Raw genomic sequence first — 23,478 nt, 5'->3', positions numbered from 1 at the left:
AGTGAGCTGGACTTGGGGGGGGGGGGGAGGGGGAAGCTGACGGTAGAGTAATACAATCTGGGCTATCTCTATGGCCATGTTTTATCTGCAGTTAAATGCAGAATTTGCTTTTGATGTAGACTTTCAGCCTTAGCTGTTGTCTGCTTTTTAGATCTCTTAAGCAAAGGTTCTGAAGTACTGTAGATGGACGTGAAAAAAAAACTGGGGAAACTGCTACCAGTGCTGCACAGCAAGACACATTGCAAGGCAGCCAGCAGAACACAGACCTGCTGTTCCTCTGCTGTTGTCTTCAGGGCCGAGTTGAACACTGACTTTCTGCCAGGGACACCTGGCCGAGATTCTGATCTGCCTGTACCTGCCCTGCAGGTTTTCACACTATGTTGTACTACACTAGAAAGTTTTAAGTGGCTATCAATACTGGACAGAAGCTGGTATGAGGCGAAATGGCTTTTTTAGCCTGCTCTGACCCTATAAAAACAGATGTGTCGGTTTCACTTCAAACTACATGTGATAAATAAACGAAAGACAATTGCACTAACTGCAGTCTACTCTGCTGTTCAGTTTGTTCGATGGGATTTTTTTAGATCTATGTTGCCTTGCACCCTGTCTTCCAGGATTTGGCTCTGGTTTATTGAAAAAGAATGAGTGCAGGAGAGCAAATATTTCCAATCAGTACAGTAACTGATTGGGTGGAGCGGTGGCTCTGTGGCTAAGGATCTGCGCCTGTGGCTGGGAGGTTGCCAGTTCAAATCCCGCAGCCGGCAGAGGAATCCTACTCCATTGGGCTCCTGAGCAAGGCCCTTAACCCCAACTGCTCCAGGGGCGCCGTACAATGGCAGACCCTGCGCTCTGACCCCAAGCTTCTCTCCCTGTCTGTGTGTCTCATGGAGAGCAAACTGGGGTATGCGAAAAGACAATTCCTAATGCAAGAAATTGTAAAGGGTTAATAAAGTGATGTTGTTATTATTATTATTATTATTATTAACAAAAAAAATGCAGCCCATTCAGCCCATCAAACCTATTTGAAACTAGTACTGTCTGTAAAGGGAACAACTCCACTGCCCTCTCTGCCTTCTGACAAAGGACAGTGCAGGGTATCAAACTGGAGCCAGTCAAGCCTAGGCTGCATAGGAAAACCCATATGGGTCTAGTGCAGACTCCATATAGACAGCTATCACAAACTAGGAGACAAGCCCAACGCCCTGGAGCTGTGACACCAACACTGTTACTCTTCTTAGTGAATTTATATTTATATGTGTCCAAGCCAAATGTCATTTGTTTTGCTGTTTTAAAAAAATATTTAAAATATTGAATATTTACTGTTAAATAATATTTCTTTTAACAGTATGAATGTGAGAGGAAATAAATACGAGTGTTTTGGCATGTTAAAAACATAGAAATTAGTATGATTTTTTGACAAGCTGAGTAGCTCTGAATTCACCATTGTTAAGCATGCCTGTCTGTTGTCAGTTGTGTGTGCTCAGATCTGTACCAGGTCAGTCATTTCTCTTGTGCTGGCTCATGTTGTACAGAGATAGAGGAGGCCCTGTCCACAGACCTGGTTCCTGGCGACATCATGGTGATTCCCTCCAATGGCTCCATCATGCCCTGCGATGCGGTTTTGGTCAGTGGAACGTGTATTGTCAATGAAAGCATGCTCACAGGTACCCCTCGCTGGCTTACATGTTTTTTCTGACTTCTGCCAGGTGACTATTAATATAAGCTGGACATTCAAAATAGGAATTTTTTGTTAACCTGGAAATCGGATTGCTTCTGTACTCTTGATTTCCATTTCGTTCATGGTATTATTTCATATTGGGGAAAAAGGAGAAAAAGAACATGTACCCAAAAGTTAATGAGATGCTGTATTGTTAAATCAGACATGTTTATGATATAGGCAATTCCATAGTTTAGTGAATAATGAAGTTCTGAAAGGGGCAGGAGGTTAATGCAGGTCACAGTGTTTGGACAGTTGCCCTTGTAGATATCCTCAGACCGCTCTCTCTGCTCAGAGCCCGGCGCTTGTCTCCATCCTCTGCAGGGGAAAGTGTGCCGGTCACAAAGACCAACCTTCCCAACCCGGGCAAGGGGGTGAAAGGAGCAGAGGATGACAGCATCTACAGCACAGAGGAGCACAAGAGACACACGCTCTTCTGCGGGACAAACGTCATCCAGACCCGCTTTTATTCAGGGGAGCTCGTCAAGGCTGTGGTGGTTAGGACTGGTAAGGGCTATGTGTTGCGCCAGCTCTTGCAGTGTTTTGTTCCAGCAGTATTACTTTGCTGCACGTTTTTTTCCAAATTCAGCGCTGGATTGTGACGTTGCCTTCTGTTAAACTGTGTCTTATGTTACAAGTTTATGCTGTGGAGTAAAGGAGTTTTACTGTAAATAAGTATGATGTTTTAGAGTGAAGCATTAGAAGTGAAACAGTGGACAGGTGCCGTGGATTTTTATGTGAAGTGCAGTTTGCGATGCAGAGAGTTGCCATCTCTTTGTTTGTTTTCGTTTGGCAAACGTGTGGCGGCAGTTCACAAAGCTACAGTTTAATTGTCTTATAAGTGTGCGTTATTGAAAGGATGAGCAGTGCTCAAGTACCCTCAGACAAAGCTGGCTTTCAATGGTCAGAAAAAGAAGAGTGCACACAAATTGCACGCAAAGCCTTTTTTTTTCTGTGAGTGCTATTTGCTTATTTTTACCCCCTCAGGCTTTAACACTGCAAAAGGGCAGTTGGTGCGCTCAATCCTGTACCCAAAGCCAACCGATTTTAAGCTGTACCGCGACGCCTACCTCTTCCTGCTGTGCCTGGTTGGTGTGGCTGGAATCGGCTTCATCTACTCCATTGTCCTCAGCATCATGCACAAGGTAGCAAACACCCTTTTGACTGTGGCTGAAGCATGGGGCTTCTAAAACATCTTACAGCCTTGATAGCATTATCATGTTTGTTGGTTTTCTCAAGGATCTTGAAACTCTCTAGAATATTTTAATTCAATCCCAAACTAAAACATATTGCTGAGAGTACTATAACGTGTCTTAATTTGACAGCACGTGTCAAATTTTAAATTGCACCGTTCTTGTATATGGTGGAGTAGCAGGTGGCACCACTGTTGCAGGTGCGGTTTCACCTGTATAAAGGAAACAATACTCACTCCTATTTTTTTTGTAAATTTTTGCTCTTAAAGAAAACCCTCACAGCTTGCTCATTGCAAAAGAGAAGATGGATCATAAAGAAAAACAAAAGATCTGGGACCCACATCAAGGCTCAATTATGAATATCTGTAATGTCTTCTGTCCTTCAGGTTCCAGCCAAATACATCATCATCGAGTCCCTGGACATCATCACCATCACTGTGCCCCCCGCCCTTCCGGCTGCCATGACTGCAGGGATCGTCTATGCCCAGCGCCGCCTCAAGCACATTGGCATCTTCTGCATCAGCCCCCAGAGGATCAACATCTGTGGGCAGCTGAATCTCGTCTGCTTCGACAAGGTCTGCAGGCGCCGCGCTCGCTTGCCCGCCGATCGGCTGCATACTCATGCTGCTGGCCTATAAAGGCTGCTGTACCTCACTCAGGCTGGGGCTGAAGGAACCCAGTGGTGAATGAAGAGGGTCTGCTTCTCTGTTTTAAAGAGCTGTGGTATCTTTTGGGATGAAACGCAGTTCTTCCTGATGTAAATATGAATGCAGATATAAAAGTAGTCAGTTATTACTTCTGAGAAAGAACTGTGTTTTCTAAAATCCTAAAGATTTGTTGTATTTTATGTTCTGTAAATTAGCCGGGAAGATTTCCCTTTTGATTCTTTTGTCTTGCCCTGAGTATCTATGTAGACTTTTTGCAGAAGAACTTGAAAGTATGTTTTCCTTCTCTGCACAGACCGGCACACTAACTGAAGATGGATTAGATCTCTGGGGCATCCAAAGGGTGGAGAATGGAAGGTATAACAGCCTGTGTACACATACAGTTCACTTCTTTGCTGCTTTGTTTATGTGATACACACAGGTGTGCATCAGTACATAATGTATGTGTAGCCACAGCTGTGGGCATAATGATAGGAAATCACTTAGGGCACTTAAAAACTTTTGAGGTTTATTACATATCCAGGTCTTCCCAGTGCGTTCTCATTCGGTTTTAATCCAAAATTAAATGCTCTTATTTGGACAATAAAATTACATTTATTTGGGCACTGAGTTTGATTCCTGTGAATCCATTTTGAATGGTAATAACAACATAAAGTCTGTTTATGGAGCAGAGAACTGATGCACAAAAAGCATTTTATGTGTAGGGATAGAATAAACTATGGTTCAGTGTGTTCAGTCAGATCTTTTTACTTTCATCAGAAATGCTCCTTTTTGTTTAAAATGATTGTAAACTGTCTCTTACATGTATGACAACAATAAACAGTGTCTGTCCACTGTATCCCCTTGACTAAACTCTCCTCTGTGGCCTCACCTTTAGGTTTCTCTTGTCCGAAGAAAATGCCTACAAGGAAGCCCTGGTCAAGTCTCACTTTGTGGCCTGCATGGCGACCTGTCACTCCCTCACCAAGATCGAGGGAGTGCTCTCAGGAGATCCACTCGACCTCAAGATGTTTGAGGCAACTGGTTGGGTGAGCTGAGATTGTGTTCACAATCGCAACGTTCGATCGGCGAGCATGTCTGTACTGACTGCATTTGTGTTTTCTTCACCGGTTCTTCAGTTCAAAGTAGCGAGGGAGTGGGAGTCTATCCTGGCAAGCAACAGGCGCAAGGCAGGGTACAGCCTGGATGGGATGCCACTCCAGTGCAGGGCACACACTGACACAAACTGATTAACCTGTCAGTATGCCTTTGGACTGTGGGAGGAAACTGGAGCAACCAGAGGAAAGCCAGGAGAGCACAGGGATAAAACATACACACTCCACACAGATAGAACCCCAGGTCCGGAGTTGAATGGGAGGCGGCATTGCTAGCCACTGTATCACTTACTCTGAATCCTCTCTTCCCAATCCAGATTCTGGAGGAAGCCACAGAAGAGGAGACGGCGCTGCACAACCGCATCATGCCCACTGTCGTTCGGCCACCTAAGCAGCTACTTCCTGAGCCTCTGGTTTCTACAGAGCAGGATATGGTATGCTTAACACACGCCTATTCACGAACCACATTCTTGGCAAACATGCCAGAATTCACTGTGCACCAAATTCACTTTTGCAGCCAAAGTACATTTCACAGATAGCTGTTAAATATGGCCTGAGGTCTTAGTTTGCAAAAACTAAGAAAGAGCACCTCCCTGTCTTGAATATTCTACATTTTGCCCTCAGGTTAGTTCACAGTGTTTCTTGGCACAGGATTAGCAGCTGACATAGCTGTGCTTTTCCTTCACATATTCATGCTGCCCCCTTGTGTATGAAAGACAATTTAGGATGTGATCAAAATACAGTATACTCATCAGACATAGAAAAATCACACCGTAATCATATGAGTGTTCCCTTTTTCTTCTCTGTACATCATCTTGTATCAGTCTTTATTTTACTTTTTACTGTTCGTTACAATCCAGAAATTGGATTGACGTATTTGAGCCTTTTTTTACACTGTACTGTATGTAACCCAATTTTTACTACTTTGTCTTACAGGAACTGTATGAACTTCCAGTAAGTTGTTTTATTATTCCCTTTTTTCTTTTTCTGTAACTTCTTCCCTGAATGAGAATTGCTAAGAGAGCTGCGTCTCGTCTCCCCCTCCTCTTGCAGTCGTCCTATGAAATTGGAATTGTGCGCCAGTTCCCCTTCTCCTCGGCCCTGCAGAGGATGAGCGTGGTGGTCCGGCTCTTGGGCGAGAAGCGAATGGACGCCTATCTGAAGGGGGCTCCCGAGGTCATTGCTAGCCTTTGCAAAATGGAAACCGGTACGAGGCTGCTCTCTTTGTTCTCTCTGTGAAGCCTTGAGGCTTATTTCAGGCTACGAATGCAGGACTATAGAGACAGATTTCTGTTAAGCAACTCAGGGCTGTACTACAAGTTCTTTTTCTTGTGGTATTGTTGCTCAGTTGATGTGTACAGTTCACATTAGTGGAGTTGAGTTGACAGGTTTTGATTAGTCTTCAGCCTTATGATCAGAAGATTCCACATTGTTTTACCCGTCTTCATGGAACAAGTTAATTCACTTCTTCCAGCATGTACGTTTTATGTATTATTACTTGTTCCTACACGCGGAAAACAACATGTGCACATGTGCTCACAGTTTTGACTGAAGATTTTCCCAGCAGTTTTTTTTGTAAATTCCCTTGCAGTGCCAGAGAACTTTTCTGACGTTCTGGAGGGCTATACCAAGCAGGGGTTCCGTGTGATTGCCCTGGCTCACCGAAAGCTTGAGTCCAAACTCACATGGCACAAAGTGCAGAACATCAACAGGTACATTAAACCCTTTGTTTGTTGTGAAGCTGCTTGTGTGCATTTAAAATATAGACACCGACCACTTGTAAGGAAAAGTGTTCAAACGTTTGTTTAGAAAACTAAACTATTGTTTTTGTTTTCCTTTTTCTTTTTTCAAGATGTAGTTGGATAATTTGATACATTGTCTTTGTGTCATACAATATCACACCCTTTTGCATAGTTCACTTATTCCTCATTACTAAATATGTTTTTTTTGGTATTTCAACCTTAGACTTCTTCCTGGGAAGCTGAGAAAATTTCTGCATGATTTATTTGTTGCCTCTATATTTTCTTTTTTTCGCAAGTGTAGATATTTTTTTTATTCTTCTGCCTTTGTCAGGGATGCCATTGAAGTGAATATGGAGTTCCTGGGGATGATTGTTATGCAGAATAAACTGAAAGCTGAGACTCCAGGCGTTCTGGAAGACCTTCGCAGTGCTAACATACGCACTGTAATGGTCACAGGTGAGGGTTCCTTTGCAAAAAGTGCTGTACACCCAGTCCTCCTTATTCATGTGGGGAATAGTAACTGAACTGTCCATGGATAACGGGAAAAATCCATATACTGAGATAAGAGATACCCATTGATATACTAAATAGTTACCCCATATAAATCAACATGAATGCGCCAGCTAACAAAAGAACAGAACAGAAAATAAGTACATAAATACAGTGCAGTTTTCCAACATAAAAAGAAATGTTATAAAAATGAACATAACATACGTACCTTTACAGTGCAGTAATTGTGAGGAAGATGATACTAAAATATGTACATGAATATGCATGAGGATGTGTTGACGGTGGTAGTAGGTGAACCTGGTGATGATAATGGGGAAGTTGATGATGACATTTTGGAGGTAGTATTTCATGTCAGCAGTTTACAGCTTGCGCTGGTCATTTGAAGGTCAAATATGGATATCTGACTAAATATTGAACAATTAATCACACATCAGTCATTTTATGTAGCCATCTTTATTTGTAGGCAAAACAAATCTGTGTACAAACAAAAATATTGGAAATAAATTTTAAAATAAGAGAAATAAAATGTTCTCTTTGGTTTAGAGGTAAATGTAACGTTTTATTGGCAGAGACTGATATCAGATTGCTGCAGAGAGAAGCTTGTTAGATATTGACATTGGATATGTTCTTTCTAAGGGATATAAATGAAGAGATGGGTCTAACTTGTGTAAATGATTTTATTTTTTTATAAAAATATTGCTAGTTAATTTACTTCATCTTTGAAAATGTAAAATTATGCAAAACATTATCTTTCAAGCCCTATTATAAATTTTGTAATTTAAATTGTGTATTGTGTCTTACATTGCTACCATTTATTATTGGTAACAGGAGTAATCGAAAGTGGTATTAATTGACAAAACTGGAATAGAGTAAGGAGAAAAACCTAGAAATCCTTCAAACTGATTTTTCTCAACCATGCTAAACTTAGCACACTCATCTTCAACTTCAGCTGCAATGTTGAAAACATTGCAGTGTATCTCTGCCTTTACTACATTTTTAAAGCCTCAATGTCCTTTCGGGGATTACATCAGTGCAACGCTTGGCAAATTGATTAAAAAAGGTTGGCTTCTGTGGACCACGTCGTCTCTCCCTGTCCCCAAAACAGTCATTTCTAGCTGGCAAATGCAGATCAGCTAATATTGCTGTTAATTATTAATCGACTCCGCTTGTTGAAAGCAGCTGTGTTACAAAATCCTGTTTCCGCAGGTGACAACATGCTGACTGCTATATCAGTGGCACGTGACTGTGGGATGATCCTGCCACAGGACCGCGTCATCATTGCGGATGCACTACCTCCAAAAGATGGCCAGGCGGCCAAGATTAACTGGCACTATGCAGACTTCCCCACCAAGCTTGCCAGTGCACCAGCTGCCCGCCCAGATGTGAGTGTCTACTGACTGCCAGTCAGCCTGTTGTACCTTCTACTGGTGGGGGGCTGGATGACACCGGCATCAGAAATACTCTAATGACAGTTCTCAGTGCATCTCTCTCTGCTCATAATTGAGCAATTGTCACCGACCGCGTAGGAACCAGTGATACACCCAGTGTATGAAAACGTAAATCTTGTATAAAATCTAAATGTACAGTTCTGAATTGTGAAAGTACATGGTACATTAAACTGGAATGCAGAAATTAAAATATTAGCTTTTGAGAACTGTAAATGTAAAGTGTTGTTGAAGATTCTGACATAGAAAGGTAACTTGAAATAGTGAAGAATGGATGTTAGACAGTATATACATAAGCACAGTCTCTGTTCAGTTTCAGACTTACAGGTCCACAACATTAAAAACATGTATATACAGCTTTTGTCACAAGAGTAGTTATGGCTACTAGTTCCTGTTCAATCTATACGTGATTGCTGTTGCAAAGTTGTGCTTTCGGACCAAATAAACCTGCTTGTGAAACTTGCAGGAAATTCAGATAAAACTGGATGATGGCAGCCCTGAGGACGAGCTCAACCATGTGGAACACTATCACTTTGCCATGAGTGGGAAGTCCTTCGCTGTAATAACAGAGCACTTTCAAGACCTCCTCCAGAAGGTGGGCCTTGTTCACTTTCCCACAGGTCTCCGCTTAGAATACTAGAATATTAGAATACTAATACACCTTTCAAACTTCATTTTATAACCTATACACATTGCCCTACTTCAACATTAACTTGGAGTGACAGTGTTCTAAGTAGTTTTGCTTTGGACTTATTGTATGTCGTATTTTTTATTACCTCGATAATTGGTTTAATGTGGTATTTGAAGAACAAAACTAACATTTCACAGTGAGTTGTGAATTCGATTCAGATGTTTGAAAAGGATGTGGCTGTGGCTCCAGACGTCGGAGTCCGATTCTCTTGTGAAGTCTTCTGTAGCCAGGGCAAAGCTGTCAGTGAATCCCTGACCTTCAAAATCCACTTTAGTAAAAAGTGAACTTGCTGCTAATCCCCATCACCTTGCTTTGAGACAGGCCTCTCTATCCAAAGTATGACCTGACTGGATTTTTGTTTTCAACAGTTTATCAATAAGAGAAAACACAACTGAAAACGGTATGTCTCTCCCCTGTGTTTTTTTTTTAAGCTGGTACTACATGGCACGGTTTTTGCTAGAATGGCACCCGATCAGAAGACGCAGCTGGTGGAAGCGCTCCAGAGTGTGGAGTGAGTACACTGCCTCAGTACACTCATGTAATTGCCTGTGTGAGTCAGCCTAGTTCCCTCTGCCGAAAGTAATAATCCTCTAACTGCTAGTTCTTCCTCTACTAATGACATATGCTGTTGTTTGGTATTGGTCATTGAAGTAAAGGATATTATGTAAAATAAAGATAGTTATGACTGGTTTCTGCCAGTCATTTAGCTTTAATTGCCACATCCGCTGTACGTTTCATTGCATAAAGGCATTGTTGTGATTCAGTTCTGTGTTTATTTTTCAGTTATTACGTGGGGATGTGTGGAGATGGTGCAAATGACTGTGGCGTAAGTACTTCCCAGAGTTGCTGTGCCATTTCATTGCTGTGCACTGTCAGGTTCAGCAAACACATTAAACAGAATATCGAATAACTGCCTTCTAGTCTTGTTTCCCCTGACATTCTGTAAATCGCTGGCTAGAAAAACAGCATCAACCTGAGAAAAAAAAGGCTGAGCGAGTCCATTCTCTCGTGGGGCCGCCCAGCAGTCTGCTGTATTCTAACATTGCTAATAATGTTATACTCCCTGATCCTCAGGGCAATTGTAATCAAGTGTTGCCCTTTCTCCCTCCCAGGCATTGAAGAGAGCTCACAGTGGGATCTCCCTGTCTGAACTCGAGGCCTCAGTGGCCTCCCCTTTCACCTCCAAGACACCCAACATTTCCTGCGTGCCCAGCCTTATCAGGTAAGTGGGTTCACAGGTTTCACAGCTGCCTTCAGTTCAGCGGGGGGAGATTAAAGACTTGTCACTTTCATACATTTCCTGTGTATGAGTGCTGATGGTACAACATGTCTGATCAAGTCTTCTGTGTGGACACTGTTCTACTAACAATGTCAATGTACCAAAAATCACAGCAAATACAGCATTTCCAATTTTTAAGCTACTGGATTTCTGCAAAAGTAATGTTTTGTTGAGTGCCGTTATGTAAATTGGTAACTGATCAAATAACCCTGTAGGAATGTATCCCCAAGTACATTTTGATGTTATCATAATTTTCCTCTAGTTTCTGAGAGTGTATATTTATCACCAACATTTACAGTTCTGCTGTTGGCCCATAGGGGGAAGTGCTGTTCACCAAACTTGATGTAACCGGAGATGAGCTTCCCTGTTGTCAGTGTGGGTTTGATATGTCCTTTCAGGGAAGGCCGTGCAGCTCTGATTACCTCTTTTTGCGTGTTCAAGTTCATGGCTCTGTACAGCATCATCCAATACATCAGTGTCACCCTGCTTTACTCGGTGAGTACCTCTCCCACTCCTTTCCATTAATGAGAAGACTGTTCTAAACTGAGGAGCGAGTGTCTGGACCAGCCTGGTACGTGATGTCAGAAATGTAAAGAGTGATAAATGTGCTGTCCACATGTGTTAGGATATATAGCCCACTCCTGTTCATCGTCTGCCTTCTAGAAATTGCTCAGTTGTGTTTGAATGGATGTCTTTATGGAAAAGGGCTGTACTGACTTCCCGCTGTAAAAACGGGAATTCAGCTGACAACAGCTATTTTTAAGGAGCGTGTCAGCGTACCATGCTGTTCACCCGATATCTTTATTGAGTAAAAAACATTTTGGATGATTAATTTTGATTTAGATGATTGTGAAGTTAACAATGTGAAGCTACTAGATGCTGAAAGTAAAAAAAAATTGCAGAAAGTTATGATCTTATCTTATGTAAGATTTAACATCATACTATATCTGCATCATATTCTTTTCACAAATTAGTGTACCATATTTAACAAGCAATAAGGAAACTGATTTATTTATAGTGTGGTGTGGGTAAAGCATGTTTGGTAGAGAAATATAAAAATATGCACATAGAATTATACTGAATGGCATTGTCTTCCTTTAGATTCTTAGCAACCTTGGAGACTTCCAGTTCCTCTTCATTGATGTAGCAATCATTCTTCTTATTGTCTTCACAAGTAAGTGCTAAAAAATGTATCACATCCTAGTGCCATAACATTGTTGCAGATCTGTCTTTTCTCACCTCTGTCTCATCTTTATAGTGCTTAGGAGTGGGTGACTTCCTAGAATCTCCTCGTGCCCACTTCTGACTTCCACGAGTTTGTTATAGAATATGAAGAAAATGAATAAAGAACCTCTCTGTTTTTGTTTCTTGTAGGAACAAAATGTATTTTTTTTATTTTCATAAAGTGCACAACAAAATGGAATCTCAAATGTTACTTTTCATTGCGTATATTGGATAGATGAATATAAACTAGACAACTTGAAATGGTGGTAGTTGGACATTTTTTGCCTGTTTCCAAAAGTGTCAGTTTCACCATCGTATTTTCCTGCTTGTTTGCTCGCTCACAGGCAGCAGCTGTCGGTAACTGTGGTTCTGTCTGTCTTGTCTTTCATTGCAGTGAGTTTAAACCCAGCCTGGACAGAGCTGGTGGCGCGGAGACCTCCTTCTGGTCTCATTTCCGGACCTCTGCTGTTTTCAGTACTCGCTCAAATCCTCATCTGCCTGGGCTTCCAAACACTGGCGTTCCTGTGGGTGAAAAGCCAGCCTTGGTATGAGACGTGGGCACCAGAGTCGGAGTAAGTTTGCTGGAGAGCTGAGAGGGCATCCTGAGGGGGAGCTCAGCCTGTTGTAGGCTGGGGTCCTTTTCTGAATATTGTGGAAAGAAGTAATAAGAGAGACAGCAATTCCGAACGTCCCTGTGCCCCTGCAGAGTATGATGAATGAAAAACCACCATGGTAGCATCACAGATTCTTCTCAGATTTCTTAAGATTTCTACCACTCCTGTTTATATATGTCAGTCAGGTCTTACAGCTAATTCATTCTGATTTTATTGGGACAAACTGTAAAATAATAGTCCAGCACAGATGAATGGTTAGTGGTGTCCTGACTTGATTCTGCAAAAGTGTATTCAAGCTTGGTTTTCCATATCCAGGTGGATATCTCTCTTTTTCTTCTATGCACAGTGCTTGTAATATGTCCATGTTCACAACTGAGAACATCACGCATGGTCATAACAAAACGGACCAGGAGGAGGATGACCACAACATCAAAAACTACGAGAACACTACCCTCTTCTTTGTGTCATCCTTCCAGTACCTCACTGTGGCCATCGTGTTCTCCAAAGGGAAGCCATTTAGGCAGCCAAGCTACAAAAACTGTAAGTGTTAATGTAACTCAAAAGTACTGCTTAAATAATATTAAAAAGCTCAAATCTCGATTAACTTAATGGGATCCGATTCATAATAACAACAAATGCATTTGTTTTGATTGTTTCGTATTTCTGCTTTTCATTTCAGGGCCTTTTGTACTGTCAGCATTCAGTCTTTATGCCTTCCTGCTCTTCATACTGTTTTATCCTGTACAAGCTATCGATGACTTCCTGGAGGCAAGTACAATAAACCTCACATTTGATTTTTTTTCTAAACAAGGATTACTTTCTGTTTGGTCAAAACCTCCTAGTTCAAGAGGTGCTAATTTGGACACTTATCAGTGTAGTGCAGAAATCTCTCTAGATTTCCAGTATTTGACTGCATTAATTAGTATTAAATACAGTATCAATCCTAACCCTGCTTCGATTCTGAAAGACTGCAGCGACTGTGATTATTTAGATGTTCAGATACTGTAGGAATCGTTCACTTTAGTACAGATTAGTAACATATATGTACCATTCTCAAGCTAATTGTACATAGCACAATTGGGGGTAAATTACTATACACTTACCTGTCTTTTCAGTACAAGTACCAAATACCATGAACGCATTATGTGTTTAAATGTATAAAACTTGTTTCCATGTAGGTCATGTAGGTTGCACTTATACACAACTGTATGATATAACCAGAGTTTGAAGTAAAAAACACAAAATTCAGTCAGCAGCCCTAATGATTTTGTTGAGCATTGTCATGCTTTGCTTCACAATCTTAGTTGATAGATATTTTACACAACGGGTGTTTGGCTAGGAGAAAGCAATGGAGAAAAGCACCAGAAAAGGAAGGATAATAATGGAAAACAATGTCTGTCTCTGAAGTGCCTTGTGTGCGCTTTTAAATGTTTGTTTCTGTATGACTTTTTTTCTGCAGATTGTGTGTGTTCCATACAAGTGGCGCATCACAATGCTCTTCATAGTTATAGTGAACTCTGCAGTGTCTGCTCTGGTGGAGGTAAGCTGCAGAAGTGTGCACATCTGCCCCTGACTTGATGATTTACTTGATCTCAGTCCTCTTCTAGCAGGAAAGCTGCAGCATATTGACTAAGCCATCTGTGTGAAATGTCAATGTCTACCGGAGCGTTAATGTGACAATATTAAAACGGGGAGGAGGAATTAAGTTACACTACAGTGTAGAGTGCTGTCATTATTCTGAAAATACAATTAGAGCTTTTACAGTAAAAACTCTTTGGCCTACAGCAAATTGGCAATTAAAACCAGACAGCTACTTAATCTGGTATTAGCCTCATACAGGTGTAAAGTCAGATTAAAAACTCATCATAGTAGCCATTCTCTACCCTTTAAGTGATGAAAACAGGTATGAACATTTGTTACAGTTGATAGTTGATCTGATTTAGGCGATTTCCAAATTGCAGTGTGTGTTGGAGCATTGCAGATACTGAACAGTAATTTTAAGATAATATGCAAAGAAATAGTCTTTGACAGTGAACTCTGATGCATCTTAGAGTGTTTTCTTCAAACTAGAGGTTGCAGGAGATGCAGACGCCTCTTGTCCGTTTGACATGGATTTTAAAGAACAAAACAACAAAATACAACAAATATAAAAACGAGAGCTTGCATATAAACTGGAAGAGAAGAATAAGTTGGGAGGGATTAATTTCTGGAATTTATGGAAGCCTGTTAGTGCCACAGAGAAAACTAAATGTGTTTAAATTTGATAACATTCCATTTAAACACGATAATCATTGCTTAAATAATACCACCGCAATGTATTAATATATTGCAATATATGAAATATTTCCCAATGGAAAGTTCCATTTTCATTAACAAAAAAAAAGTCACTTTCCCATTTGTGTGCATCAATGTCTTTTGTATACATCAAGTATAACACCCTGTCGTTTAGCATTGCTGGGTTAATTTTCATGTAGATAGGTTTTTGTCTCATCTTTAAACAATGAACAGAATACATTTACAGTGACTTAACAGTAAAACCTATACCTGCTGTTGGCTTGCAGTCTTTCTATAAACACCAAAAGCTTTCAGCCTATGCTTATTTTGAATACACATTAATTTGGGTTTACACAGCAAACGACAAGAAATCTGTCACGTGAAAGGAGTAGAAACTTAAGGTATAACAGTTTGCACAGACATAAATGTAATGGAATAGGGGAATGCATGCCACCCTCAAAATCCCAAAACAATTCCTAGATGCCACACAAGTGGCTGCCATAGCAAACAGCGTACTGTAATGTGTTTATAAAGAGAGTCCCGCTGGTGATGATGTGTTGGCAGCAGTATCTTGTTTAAACACTTTTTTTTTTTCCTGTGGCCCTAATAGGCTTCTGTAGCAATGAATCGAAGTAAAAATATTTTATAGCTCCATATTGGTTTTAATATCTGTGTGCCCACAGCGTTCTCCACGTCTAAATGTTCTACTTCAGTGCCCTTCTGCTAGCTAAGCTCCAGCAGTGGGATGTCCCAGCATGGTGATTCTTCACATCCTGTAGCATGAGGTTGATATTGTAACTGGCAGCAGGGGATTCCTTTTACAACCTCCGCGATCGCCAGATCTAGCTTCCTCAAGTGTCTGGTTCCCTCTGGTGTTTTGAAATAAAGGAGATTGCTTATGTCGGAGTTGATTTAAGCAGTTTATTTCAGGAACAATTTCGGCTATCCCTATAGACATGAATTAATATAAGTACAATGGAGGTCGTTCTGGAATGTTATTGGAATGCCTTTTTTTACCTTTTATGTTTGGTTTGTTGTTCTGTTATTATTTTTTTAATGTAACACAAATGTTATGGAATAGTGGTTTGGTAACCCAAAGGTGCATCACTGTGTTTCTGTCTTGGGCGTTTTCCCTTTGCTAATTGGATCTCAAACTTTTTCCTACAGCTCAACAATGTTTATTTATTAAATTAGTGTGTAATTGCCTTTTGCTCTGAATAATTGTTAACCGGTATACAACATGCCATATGCAGTTGAACAGTGTAACGGGAACTTTGGAGAGAACTGTTACTTGTTTTATTCATACAGTTTCTCAGCAATGCTTCAGCCTTTTAATAAACTGCTATATTGTAGTTTCGTAGATTCTGCACCGTAGACACCCTAACATAGTTTCTAACAAAATAAAAGCTTGTGCATCTTCCTGAAAGCTTTCTTGAATGACTAATGAATTCACTGCAGAACCACGCCCGCAGAAGATACAGCAGTGAGAACAAATCATTCTGCTAATTGACCTTTGTAAAATAATCATACTAAATTAGCACTTCGCAAATAATCCATTTCGCGATTTTTTTCCTTTTTGTTTTAATTAACCTAAAGATTCTGACGTGAACTGAATCCACGAATCTTTGTTCATAAAAAATAAACAAACAAGCAAAAAAAAAAAGAAACATGATTTGGTAGCTCTTTTAATTCTTTCCTGCCCACTGCAATATTCCATAGACCTTCATCCTTGACATCGTCTTATGGAAGCTTGTGTTCAGCCGAGACAAGCAAGGCAGCTCTGGCATCACCTCTGCCTCACAGACACCACAGGTTGGGATCTGACGCTTTATTCACTGTCCCTTTTACTTCCTGCTGCCTTACCCCTTCGCCATAGACTCTTAACATTTGCATGCCAAGCGATTTCTGTGATCTGCCTTCTTTGCATTCCAGCGTGGTGGGTCCCTGCCACTCGGAGGGTGGGTGCTGGCAGTGGAATTTTCACTCCCTTCTTTTTAATACCTCATCATTGCACTAGGGTTGCTACGAGTCGCGCACAGCTGCACGCGTCTTGAGGCTTTGTTACCTTACTTTTAGAAACTCCCGAAAGGCTTTGCATGCCTTGATTCAGGTATGTGTTCTTTATAGCATTTCAGATGCTTACTATGCCGCTTCTGTTTCCAGAGCCAGGCGGTTGATTTTAACTCTTGAATTTTTAAATGGAGTTTAGCCACGAGTTAGATAAAACCGTATATGGCAGAGACTCTATAAAGTGATCTTCTAACGGAGCCTAAAGCATCGTTTTAATCAGTCGGGAAGATGTCTTTGCAAAACAGTCAATTCTGGATGCTGTAAGGCTGGCTTACAGTGGATCGCAAAGTGCAGCTCTTGTGGTGCTTTAAGAAAGGCTGACGTTTATGTCAAGAGTTAACTCCGCTTATTCTAAAACCATGTATTGTCTAGACGCATGGTAATTTGAAATCAGGCATTTCTTTTGTAAAACAAAGATCGGTGAAAAATCGAGTTATCTTTAATTAGACTTGTTGATTCCTTACTAACCACGGCCTTGTAGTTATAATTTTAAAAAAAGTTTACGGGACAAAACCTTGATGGGAGTGATTGTGACACACTTTCTGTATGTACACACACTGCGAAGAGCTCCAGTTTGAAAGAGTTCTGTAGTTAACGATATGCTGATTGTGCATTACAGTATCAGGACCTGCGCTAGCTGCACCATGTGTGTAGGGAGTGATTTGCATGTTGCTCCCTGGTTGTGAAGCACTGGTGTGGGCACTTCGCCACTGATTAACAACAGGCCTACAGATCCCGTAGCCATGTCTAACACCAGATCTTTTTTACACATTAAAACTGAGAACAAATGGATCAGTAGATTTCAGCTAGTGCAAAAGTCCAAAGGCTGAGCGAACTTCATTCATTTCCCCTGATTCTTTGAAGTGTAGTATGCATCTTGAACAGCTATAGAGGGTCACTCTCATATCATAAGACCATGTTTAGAAACTTGAAGGGGACGGGGGTGGGTGGGCAGGCTGTGAGCAGGAAGCAAAGCATTCTGTCCTCAGAATGGAAAAGAAAAGCAATTTGGCGTCATTTTCTTTTTTTTTTTAATTTTCTCTGCAGATGGGAGTTGATCTGAGGGGCCCCAAAGTCCTGTCCTGGCTCTGCTGCCGAAAGCGCTGGGAACCGAAGGCCCGCTACATGCACCTTGCCCAGGAGCTGCTGGTTGACCCAGACTGGCCCCCGAAACCTAAGACCACAACAGAAGCCAAGTCTCACCCCAGCCCTGAAAACGGCTCTTGCCCAATCATTTCAGCTTCCTAGCACTTTTCCCCGTTCAGAAAAGGTGACCCAAAACTATCTTAAGGGGAAGGTTATGTTTTAGTGGAAAAGGTCTCGATCAAAAAAAGGTTGAATACTAGCAACAGGACAACAATCAGGCCCCTCATAACTGACCAGCGTTTTTTTCTGTCGTTTCTAAGGAACGGATCTGGGTCTGTTCCTTCTTTCCTTCATTGATGCTCAGTAACTCATACTGTAAAAATTATAGTAAAGGTTTCTAGACTGGGAACCACAGAATGTTCGCATCCAAAGCTGGTGGTGGTGGGGGGGTTATTTGTATGTCAGTCACCAGAACAATTGCTTATTTTCTTTGCGACGGCACTCTTTTAAGTCGAAACCTGAACAGCAGTTCACTTTAAATACAGCTGGTTTGAGTGAGACTGATTGTCTACACTGAAAACACAGTGGAAAGTGAGCTTTTGAACATGGGTAATGCAAATAAAATGAAAATAAAATGGAATCCTGTGTGTATTTCATGCAAGGAAGTGATCAGGGTGGTCTTGCCTTGCTCTAAAGGTATAGGATGCTGAAGCCTTAGAGTGACCATTAGCTGCTCCCCCCGCAAAGCAGTGAACTTTTTTTTATTCAGCAGTAGTCAGTCGGTCTTGTACAGATGATGCCAGGCTCTGGCATTTTGCTCTCACAATCTTCATTGCCTATTTTTTAAGCATTGCTTCCTGTGGAAGAACAATCAAGTATGATAATCATATAAGGCTAGGCATTATGAAATTCACAGTTGAAATGGACTCTTTTGAAGATCCAGTTTTACTTTTGTCAGATGTAGACAGAATCCCATCATGTTCAGCAAAGCTTCTAGTGGAGGAACTACCATACCATACCTGTAGCCAGCAATAAGGATATAACAAGACCTGGATTGTGTATTTTTCTGGTCACAATGAAGAATTATCCTTATTCTACGTAGTGAGCAGATTCCTAGTTTCACTATCTCCTTGAATTTATCTATAGAATTCGGTGGATTCTGTGATTGATAAAGGTCTGCAGCTGACAGAGCACGCTGTTTATTTGTAAGACACTGTCAACAGGTTATAAACAGCTGAATTAAGGCAGCCTAAACATATCTAAAATGTTCATTCTTTTTCACTGACTTGATATAACCCTTAATGTTTAAAAAAAAAGCTTATTACAAACTGTAAAATGTATTTGACTCTTTTCACCTTTAGCTGTTGTGTTAAGCTCTTCAACAGCCTTTAGGTTATTATATATCGTGTCTGAATGGATAAAACAAAGTTCATGCTGCGATCAAAATAAAACTTTGGATCAGTTCTGAAATATTACTTTACCAAATATTGACTTTTGGACAGCATTTAAATTATAGTGTAAAATAAGAGAAAATGTATTATTTCTAAACTTTTGTACCTAATGTTCTCTTACTAAATAACTATTAGCACAAATTGAGCAGTATCACTAGAGGCATGTGCCTGTGAAACTCATGTTTTCAAAGTAGTAATTTAGTAATTCAATAAGATGCATTGAAATATTCCAGTCAAATCAATGTAAAGCCTACTAATTATTTAGTTTCTATGTAAATGCAATCTACTGTATTTTATGCAAGAATTAGTTGAACATAATTTGCATTTTTAATAGCCTGATATGGCTGAACCCCAATATCTGTATATTTCTTGGATTATTAACTGAAGTTTGAATATTATTTCAAATAGATCTCATTCATGGACATACCATATGTAGCCAATGTGCAATCGACAGTGTGCACACTGTCTTTGGTTATAGTGGGGAAAAAAAAGGTCAGGGCCATATTCTTATTTCAAGTCAACAAATACAGGTGTACCACTGATATGTGGATACTTGCAGTGATTTTAAAGGCTGTTTTTAGTTTGGGGAAAAAAGACTGCAGTTTGGTATCAAACTACATTTCCACAATATTATTTTTAGAAACAAAATCTGTCTAAGCTTGCCAACAAGCTTAATTACTGTTGTTTGAATTTACAATGCACATGCAGTGCCTGCAGTCATAGGAGGAGTTGTTTCATCATTATTTTAACGTACGAAGTAAGGAAACATTTTTTTTCTGGCAGTATTTGTGCAACCACACTACAGATCTCCAGAACATACTAAGACCTGATGTATGTGTATATCTGTCTGTCAGTAGATAAACTTCAGATGTGCCTTCAACAGCCAGAGTGGGGAATGCCACATATACAGTACAAATTAGCTCTGAGAGCTGTTTTAAGTATACAGGTCTGTGTATAAGGAATAATGTTCCTTAAAGTTGGACCCCCAAGTCCAATTCTTTGATTTTATCTTATTTGTACATGTATAAGGGACAAGAGTTGTTGTAATTGCTATTAAAATAATTACTGTAACTTTTATTTTCGTCAGTCCTGTAGTTGAGTTACCTAATGCTTTTTTTCTGAGCCATTTCTGTAAGATTTGTTGTGACAAGAAATGCATATTTATCTTGTTTTCTTGCTTTTTTTAAAAAGACCATAAACCCTGTAATCTGGTCATTTCATTTTAGGAATCCTCTTGTACATATTTTAAAAAGTGAACAAGACGTATACAGTTAGAATTATACAGAACCCTTAGCTGCTTGCAAATTTTTCAGTCTTTTCTAACCATTGAGATTTCCTTACCTAATCTACTAATGCCCTTTCTTTATAATAAGGAAAGGTAGAAAAATAAAAGATCTGTGAATTGATTTTCATCCAGTACTTAACCAGAGTGTTACAGGTCCATTGTCTCTCATGTGGTCCTGCAGAAGGGAAAATTATGTTCTTTTCAGAAGTTTCCAGAAATGAGAAGATGGGGATTGTTCCAGTTTCATTTGTTTGAAAATGGAAATGTAGTCAAGAAACAAAACACTTTTTTTTAACAGGGCAGTAGGCCAGTTATGGTAGAAGTGTTTAACCTTACGAATTACTTGAATGGAATATGTTCGATTATTTAACATTTTCAACGTACAGTTAAGAAATGTGGGCCAACAATATCATCCCTGTATGTATATATATTATATAAAGACATAATATATATACAGTATACATCCTGAAAAGTATTCTAGAATTTTAGAGTTTTTCTTTTACATTAATGTACTTGTATATTTGTTTGGGAACTGGATGTACATTTATCTTTAAAATAAGTTAAAATCTAAATAATTGTATTACAATGAGTGAAAAAATATAGTATATTAAATGTTCCAGAGAGAAGACATTTTGTTTTTAATAAGGGCAAATATTTTGCATTTTTTTTTACTGTTGGTACTGTTTGGTTTATATAATTTTAGGATTGGGTATCTGCAGGTTTTGTGGTGTATGAATTTATAGAATGTGCTGTTTTTGTTTCTTGTAAATGTGTATGCTAGGAAGGATGTTTTAAATATTTTTGGATCTATAAGTAATGTCTTCTGCGCATATTGAACAGGATCTGGGTTCAAGGTGTACGGAATTGTGGAACAGTGAAACGGTTACGTGTAGCTTGTTAAAGAAGGTCTTATTTAGGAATTATGTATGTAATGTATTATTTAGGAATGCCCTCAAGCACTCCTAAATGTGTTGTGTTAACAAGGGGAAAAAGCTTGGAAGTACGAAGCTCAACATCTATTTCAGCATAGCATATACAGAGCTATATTCAAAAACATCTTCCCAAATATTTTAAACAATAACTTTGCATTTATACAAAATTGAAATGGGTCTCCAGATGATGGACACAGCTTCATTTTACATTTACCCATTCAGTAGCGCTGATCAGATATTTACAGTATGTTGTTTTGTGGCAGGAACATGAAACATCCGATTGTTGCTATACATCGCAAAAACTTAATGCCAGTGTCAACTTATCGTATGGATGGAAGTTTGCCTTCCGGCATGTAGGGGCAGAAACATCCTGTTGCTGTTTCCGTAACATTCGTTTTTTACGGGACAGGGTTGTTAGCCTTGTGCCCGACCTCCAACATGGACGTGGGACACGAACCCACTACCCTGAGATTGAGTCTCATGCTCTAACAACACAGCTAGTCTGGGTCCCCCAATTTAGCATACGCTTTAGTCTTAATTAATCTCTTATTTTATTCAGATTAAGAGCGACATTACTACCCATTTTTCATTGCCATGATGATTATAGGGCTAGATAAGTGTCCCTATCACTTTTTGAGATTATCCAAATTGTTTATTTTATTGCAATAGGGACAGTATTTCTGAACTTGGGTGTTGTGTGAATGTTTAAAGAAAACTGAGAAAAGGTTAAAGGTTCACCTGATAATCTAGAAATGGATATATCCATGTTGTACCTGCCGTTGTGCAAAATTACTGTGGGTTTAGAAAATATTTTTAATTTCTTTAGCCCCTCTTCATGCAGTAGAACATGTATAATGTAAATGACCAATTGTGAATCTCACTAATTGTTCTATATGCAATGTGCTTCTTTTTGAAGGGATTTGTTGGGCAGGCAACAAGAATACATAAAATTAAATATAAATCCTGTCCTACATTGTGTGTTAAACAAGGATTTCATTTGTACAGTTATATTTGGCAAGTGAGCTGTTTCGCTAATCAAAAAGGATGGGAATTCTCAATAGTAAACAAAAGAAACTGAAAATGCTTAATGCTATAGTATAGACAAACCTTAGATTACATTTACAGATGCTATGCAGTTGTGAAAGTGTAATTTATGGGAAGTTGGGTAACATGCAATATTTTTTCTTCTTCACTGCACAATCATAAATATATACACTGATTAATATTATTCTTAATAAGGTACAGAAATTCAAATCTGAGCTGTCAGTGTCTATCCTCTTTAAATGTCATTTTCTAAATATGAAGATGTGTAAAGAAACATTTTAGGAAGAAATCTGACCAACGCTTCAGTTGTGGGGAATCAGGCCTTTGATGCAGCTTGTGGTTATGCCCTCAGGGAAATTACTGTATTTGTAACAAGACAGAAAGGTAATCCACAAAAGTACAAATTTTACTATGTTTTGCCATGTGTGCTTTTTCCTTGTATACATTGTTACCCCCTGTGTTGTGTCATTCAGAAAAATGTACATAAATTCTAGATTTTTTCTACTCCTAATTTATTTGTATTTATTTTTGATTTGTAATACTTTTTTTTTTCCTGAGATGATTTCTAATTTTAAAAGCTTGATTTCATTTTTTTTTCTCTTTGTAAATAAAAGTTATTTAAAGACTCCAGGTGTCATCAGATAGTTCATTTCATTTACATTTTTTAAATCGTGACCAGCTGTTCCTGATTGGTTTATTACGTAATGAACTGTATATAACCACGACCCTGAAAGGGATACGTGTGTAGTGGAAGTGATATGATGTAAATCTGCATACACTTTATGTAATTATGAAGTTCTGTTTCTGAGGTACAAGCTGGTCCTTAGTTTTCGCCATTATGAGTGTTCTTGCAGTTCGTCTGCTTTTTGACTTAGGGCTGAGTTGTGCAATATAAAAAACAACATTTAAGGTTTTGCTCACATAATGAGTGTTTTAAGGACTACCTCTCTGACACAGCAAAGTGATTCCCTCTTTAGATCATCCAAACTTGTCTGTCCCCTGTTTTCATTATAGACATAACAGGAAGGTATATCTGAATCATGCAGGCACAAGATCACATTGTACTTAACTCTAATGATAAACAGCACAAAAGCTCTGCTGCGCTTTATCTCTCAAAACAGCACCACCGGATGAATCATTGATGAATAATGACGGAACAGTC

The 23,478-nt window shown here is 39.5% G+C and overlaps 1 protein-coding gene across 2 annotated transcripts in view; it reads left to right on the top strand.

Moving 5' to 3' along the window:
• The window catches only part of atp13a3 (ATPase 13A3), a 56,862-nt gene extending 33,920 nt beyond the window's left edge, over window positions 1-22,942 (top strand). The window contains exons 11-34 of one of the 2 annotated variants that reach the window (XM_088914491.1): window positions 1,533-1,664; window positions 2,042-2,224; window positions 2,705-2,862; window positions 3,297-3,485; window positions 3,871-3,932; window positions 4,453-4,603; window positions 4,987-5,103; window positions 5,606-5,623; window positions 5,723-5,876; window positions 6,261-6,381; window positions 6,743-6,867; window positions 8,128-8,303; window positions 8,833-8,961; window positions 9,489-9,568; window positions 9,841-9,883; window positions 10,170-10,279; window positions 10,735-10,831; window positions 11,438-11,510; window positions 11,955-12,132; window positions 12,521-12,714; window positions 12,854-12,942; window positions 13,634-13,714; window positions 16,168-16,260; window positions 17,566-22,942. In XM_088914491.1, the coding sequence (XP_088770617.1) occupies window positions 1,533-1,664; window positions 2,042-2,224; window positions 2,705-2,862; window positions 3,297-3,485; window positions 3,871-3,932; window positions 4,453-4,603; window positions 4,987-5,103; window positions 5,606-5,623; window positions 5,723-5,876; window positions 6,261-6,381; window positions 6,743-6,867; window positions 8,128-8,303; window positions 8,833-8,961; window positions 9,489-9,568; window positions 9,841-9,883; window positions 10,170-10,279; window positions 10,735-10,831; window positions 11,438-11,510; window positions 11,955-12,132; window positions 12,521-12,714; window positions 12,854-12,942; window positions 13,634-13,714; window positions 16,168-16,260; window positions 17,566-17,766 (2,954 nt within the window). In that variant the 3' untranslated portion in view covers window positions 17,767-22,942. The remainder of the gene's footprint in view (window positions 1-1,532; window positions 1,665-2,041; window positions 2,225-2,704; window positions 2,863-3,296; window positions 3,486-3,870; window positions 3,933-4,452; window positions 4,604-4,986; window positions 5,104-5,605; window positions 5,624-5,722; window positions 5,877-6,260; window positions 6,382-6,742; window positions 6,868-8,127; window positions 8,304-8,832; window positions 8,962-9,488; window positions 9,569-9,840; window positions 9,884-10,169; window positions 10,280-10,734; window positions 10,832-11,437; window positions 11,511-11,954; window positions 12,133-12,520; window positions 12,715-12,853; window positions 12,943-13,633; window positions 13,715-16,167; window positions 16,261-17,565) is intronic. The other variant, XM_088914492.1, reaches the window with a different exon arrangement.
• The last annotated feature ends 536 nt before the right edge of the window (window positions 22,943-23,478 follow it).

This window comes from Atractosteus spatula, chromosome 4 (assembly GCF_055471065.1).
Source record: "Atractosteus spatula isolate fAtrSpa1 chromosome 4, fAtrSpa1.hap1, whole genome shotgun sequence".
NCBI classification, from domain to species: Eukaryota; Metazoa; Chordata; class Actinopteri; order Semionotiformes; family Lepisosteidae; genus Atractosteus; species Atractosteus spatula.
Note: the sequence above shows the minus strand (reverse complement) of the source record. Positions and strands in the feature narration are given on the sequence as shown.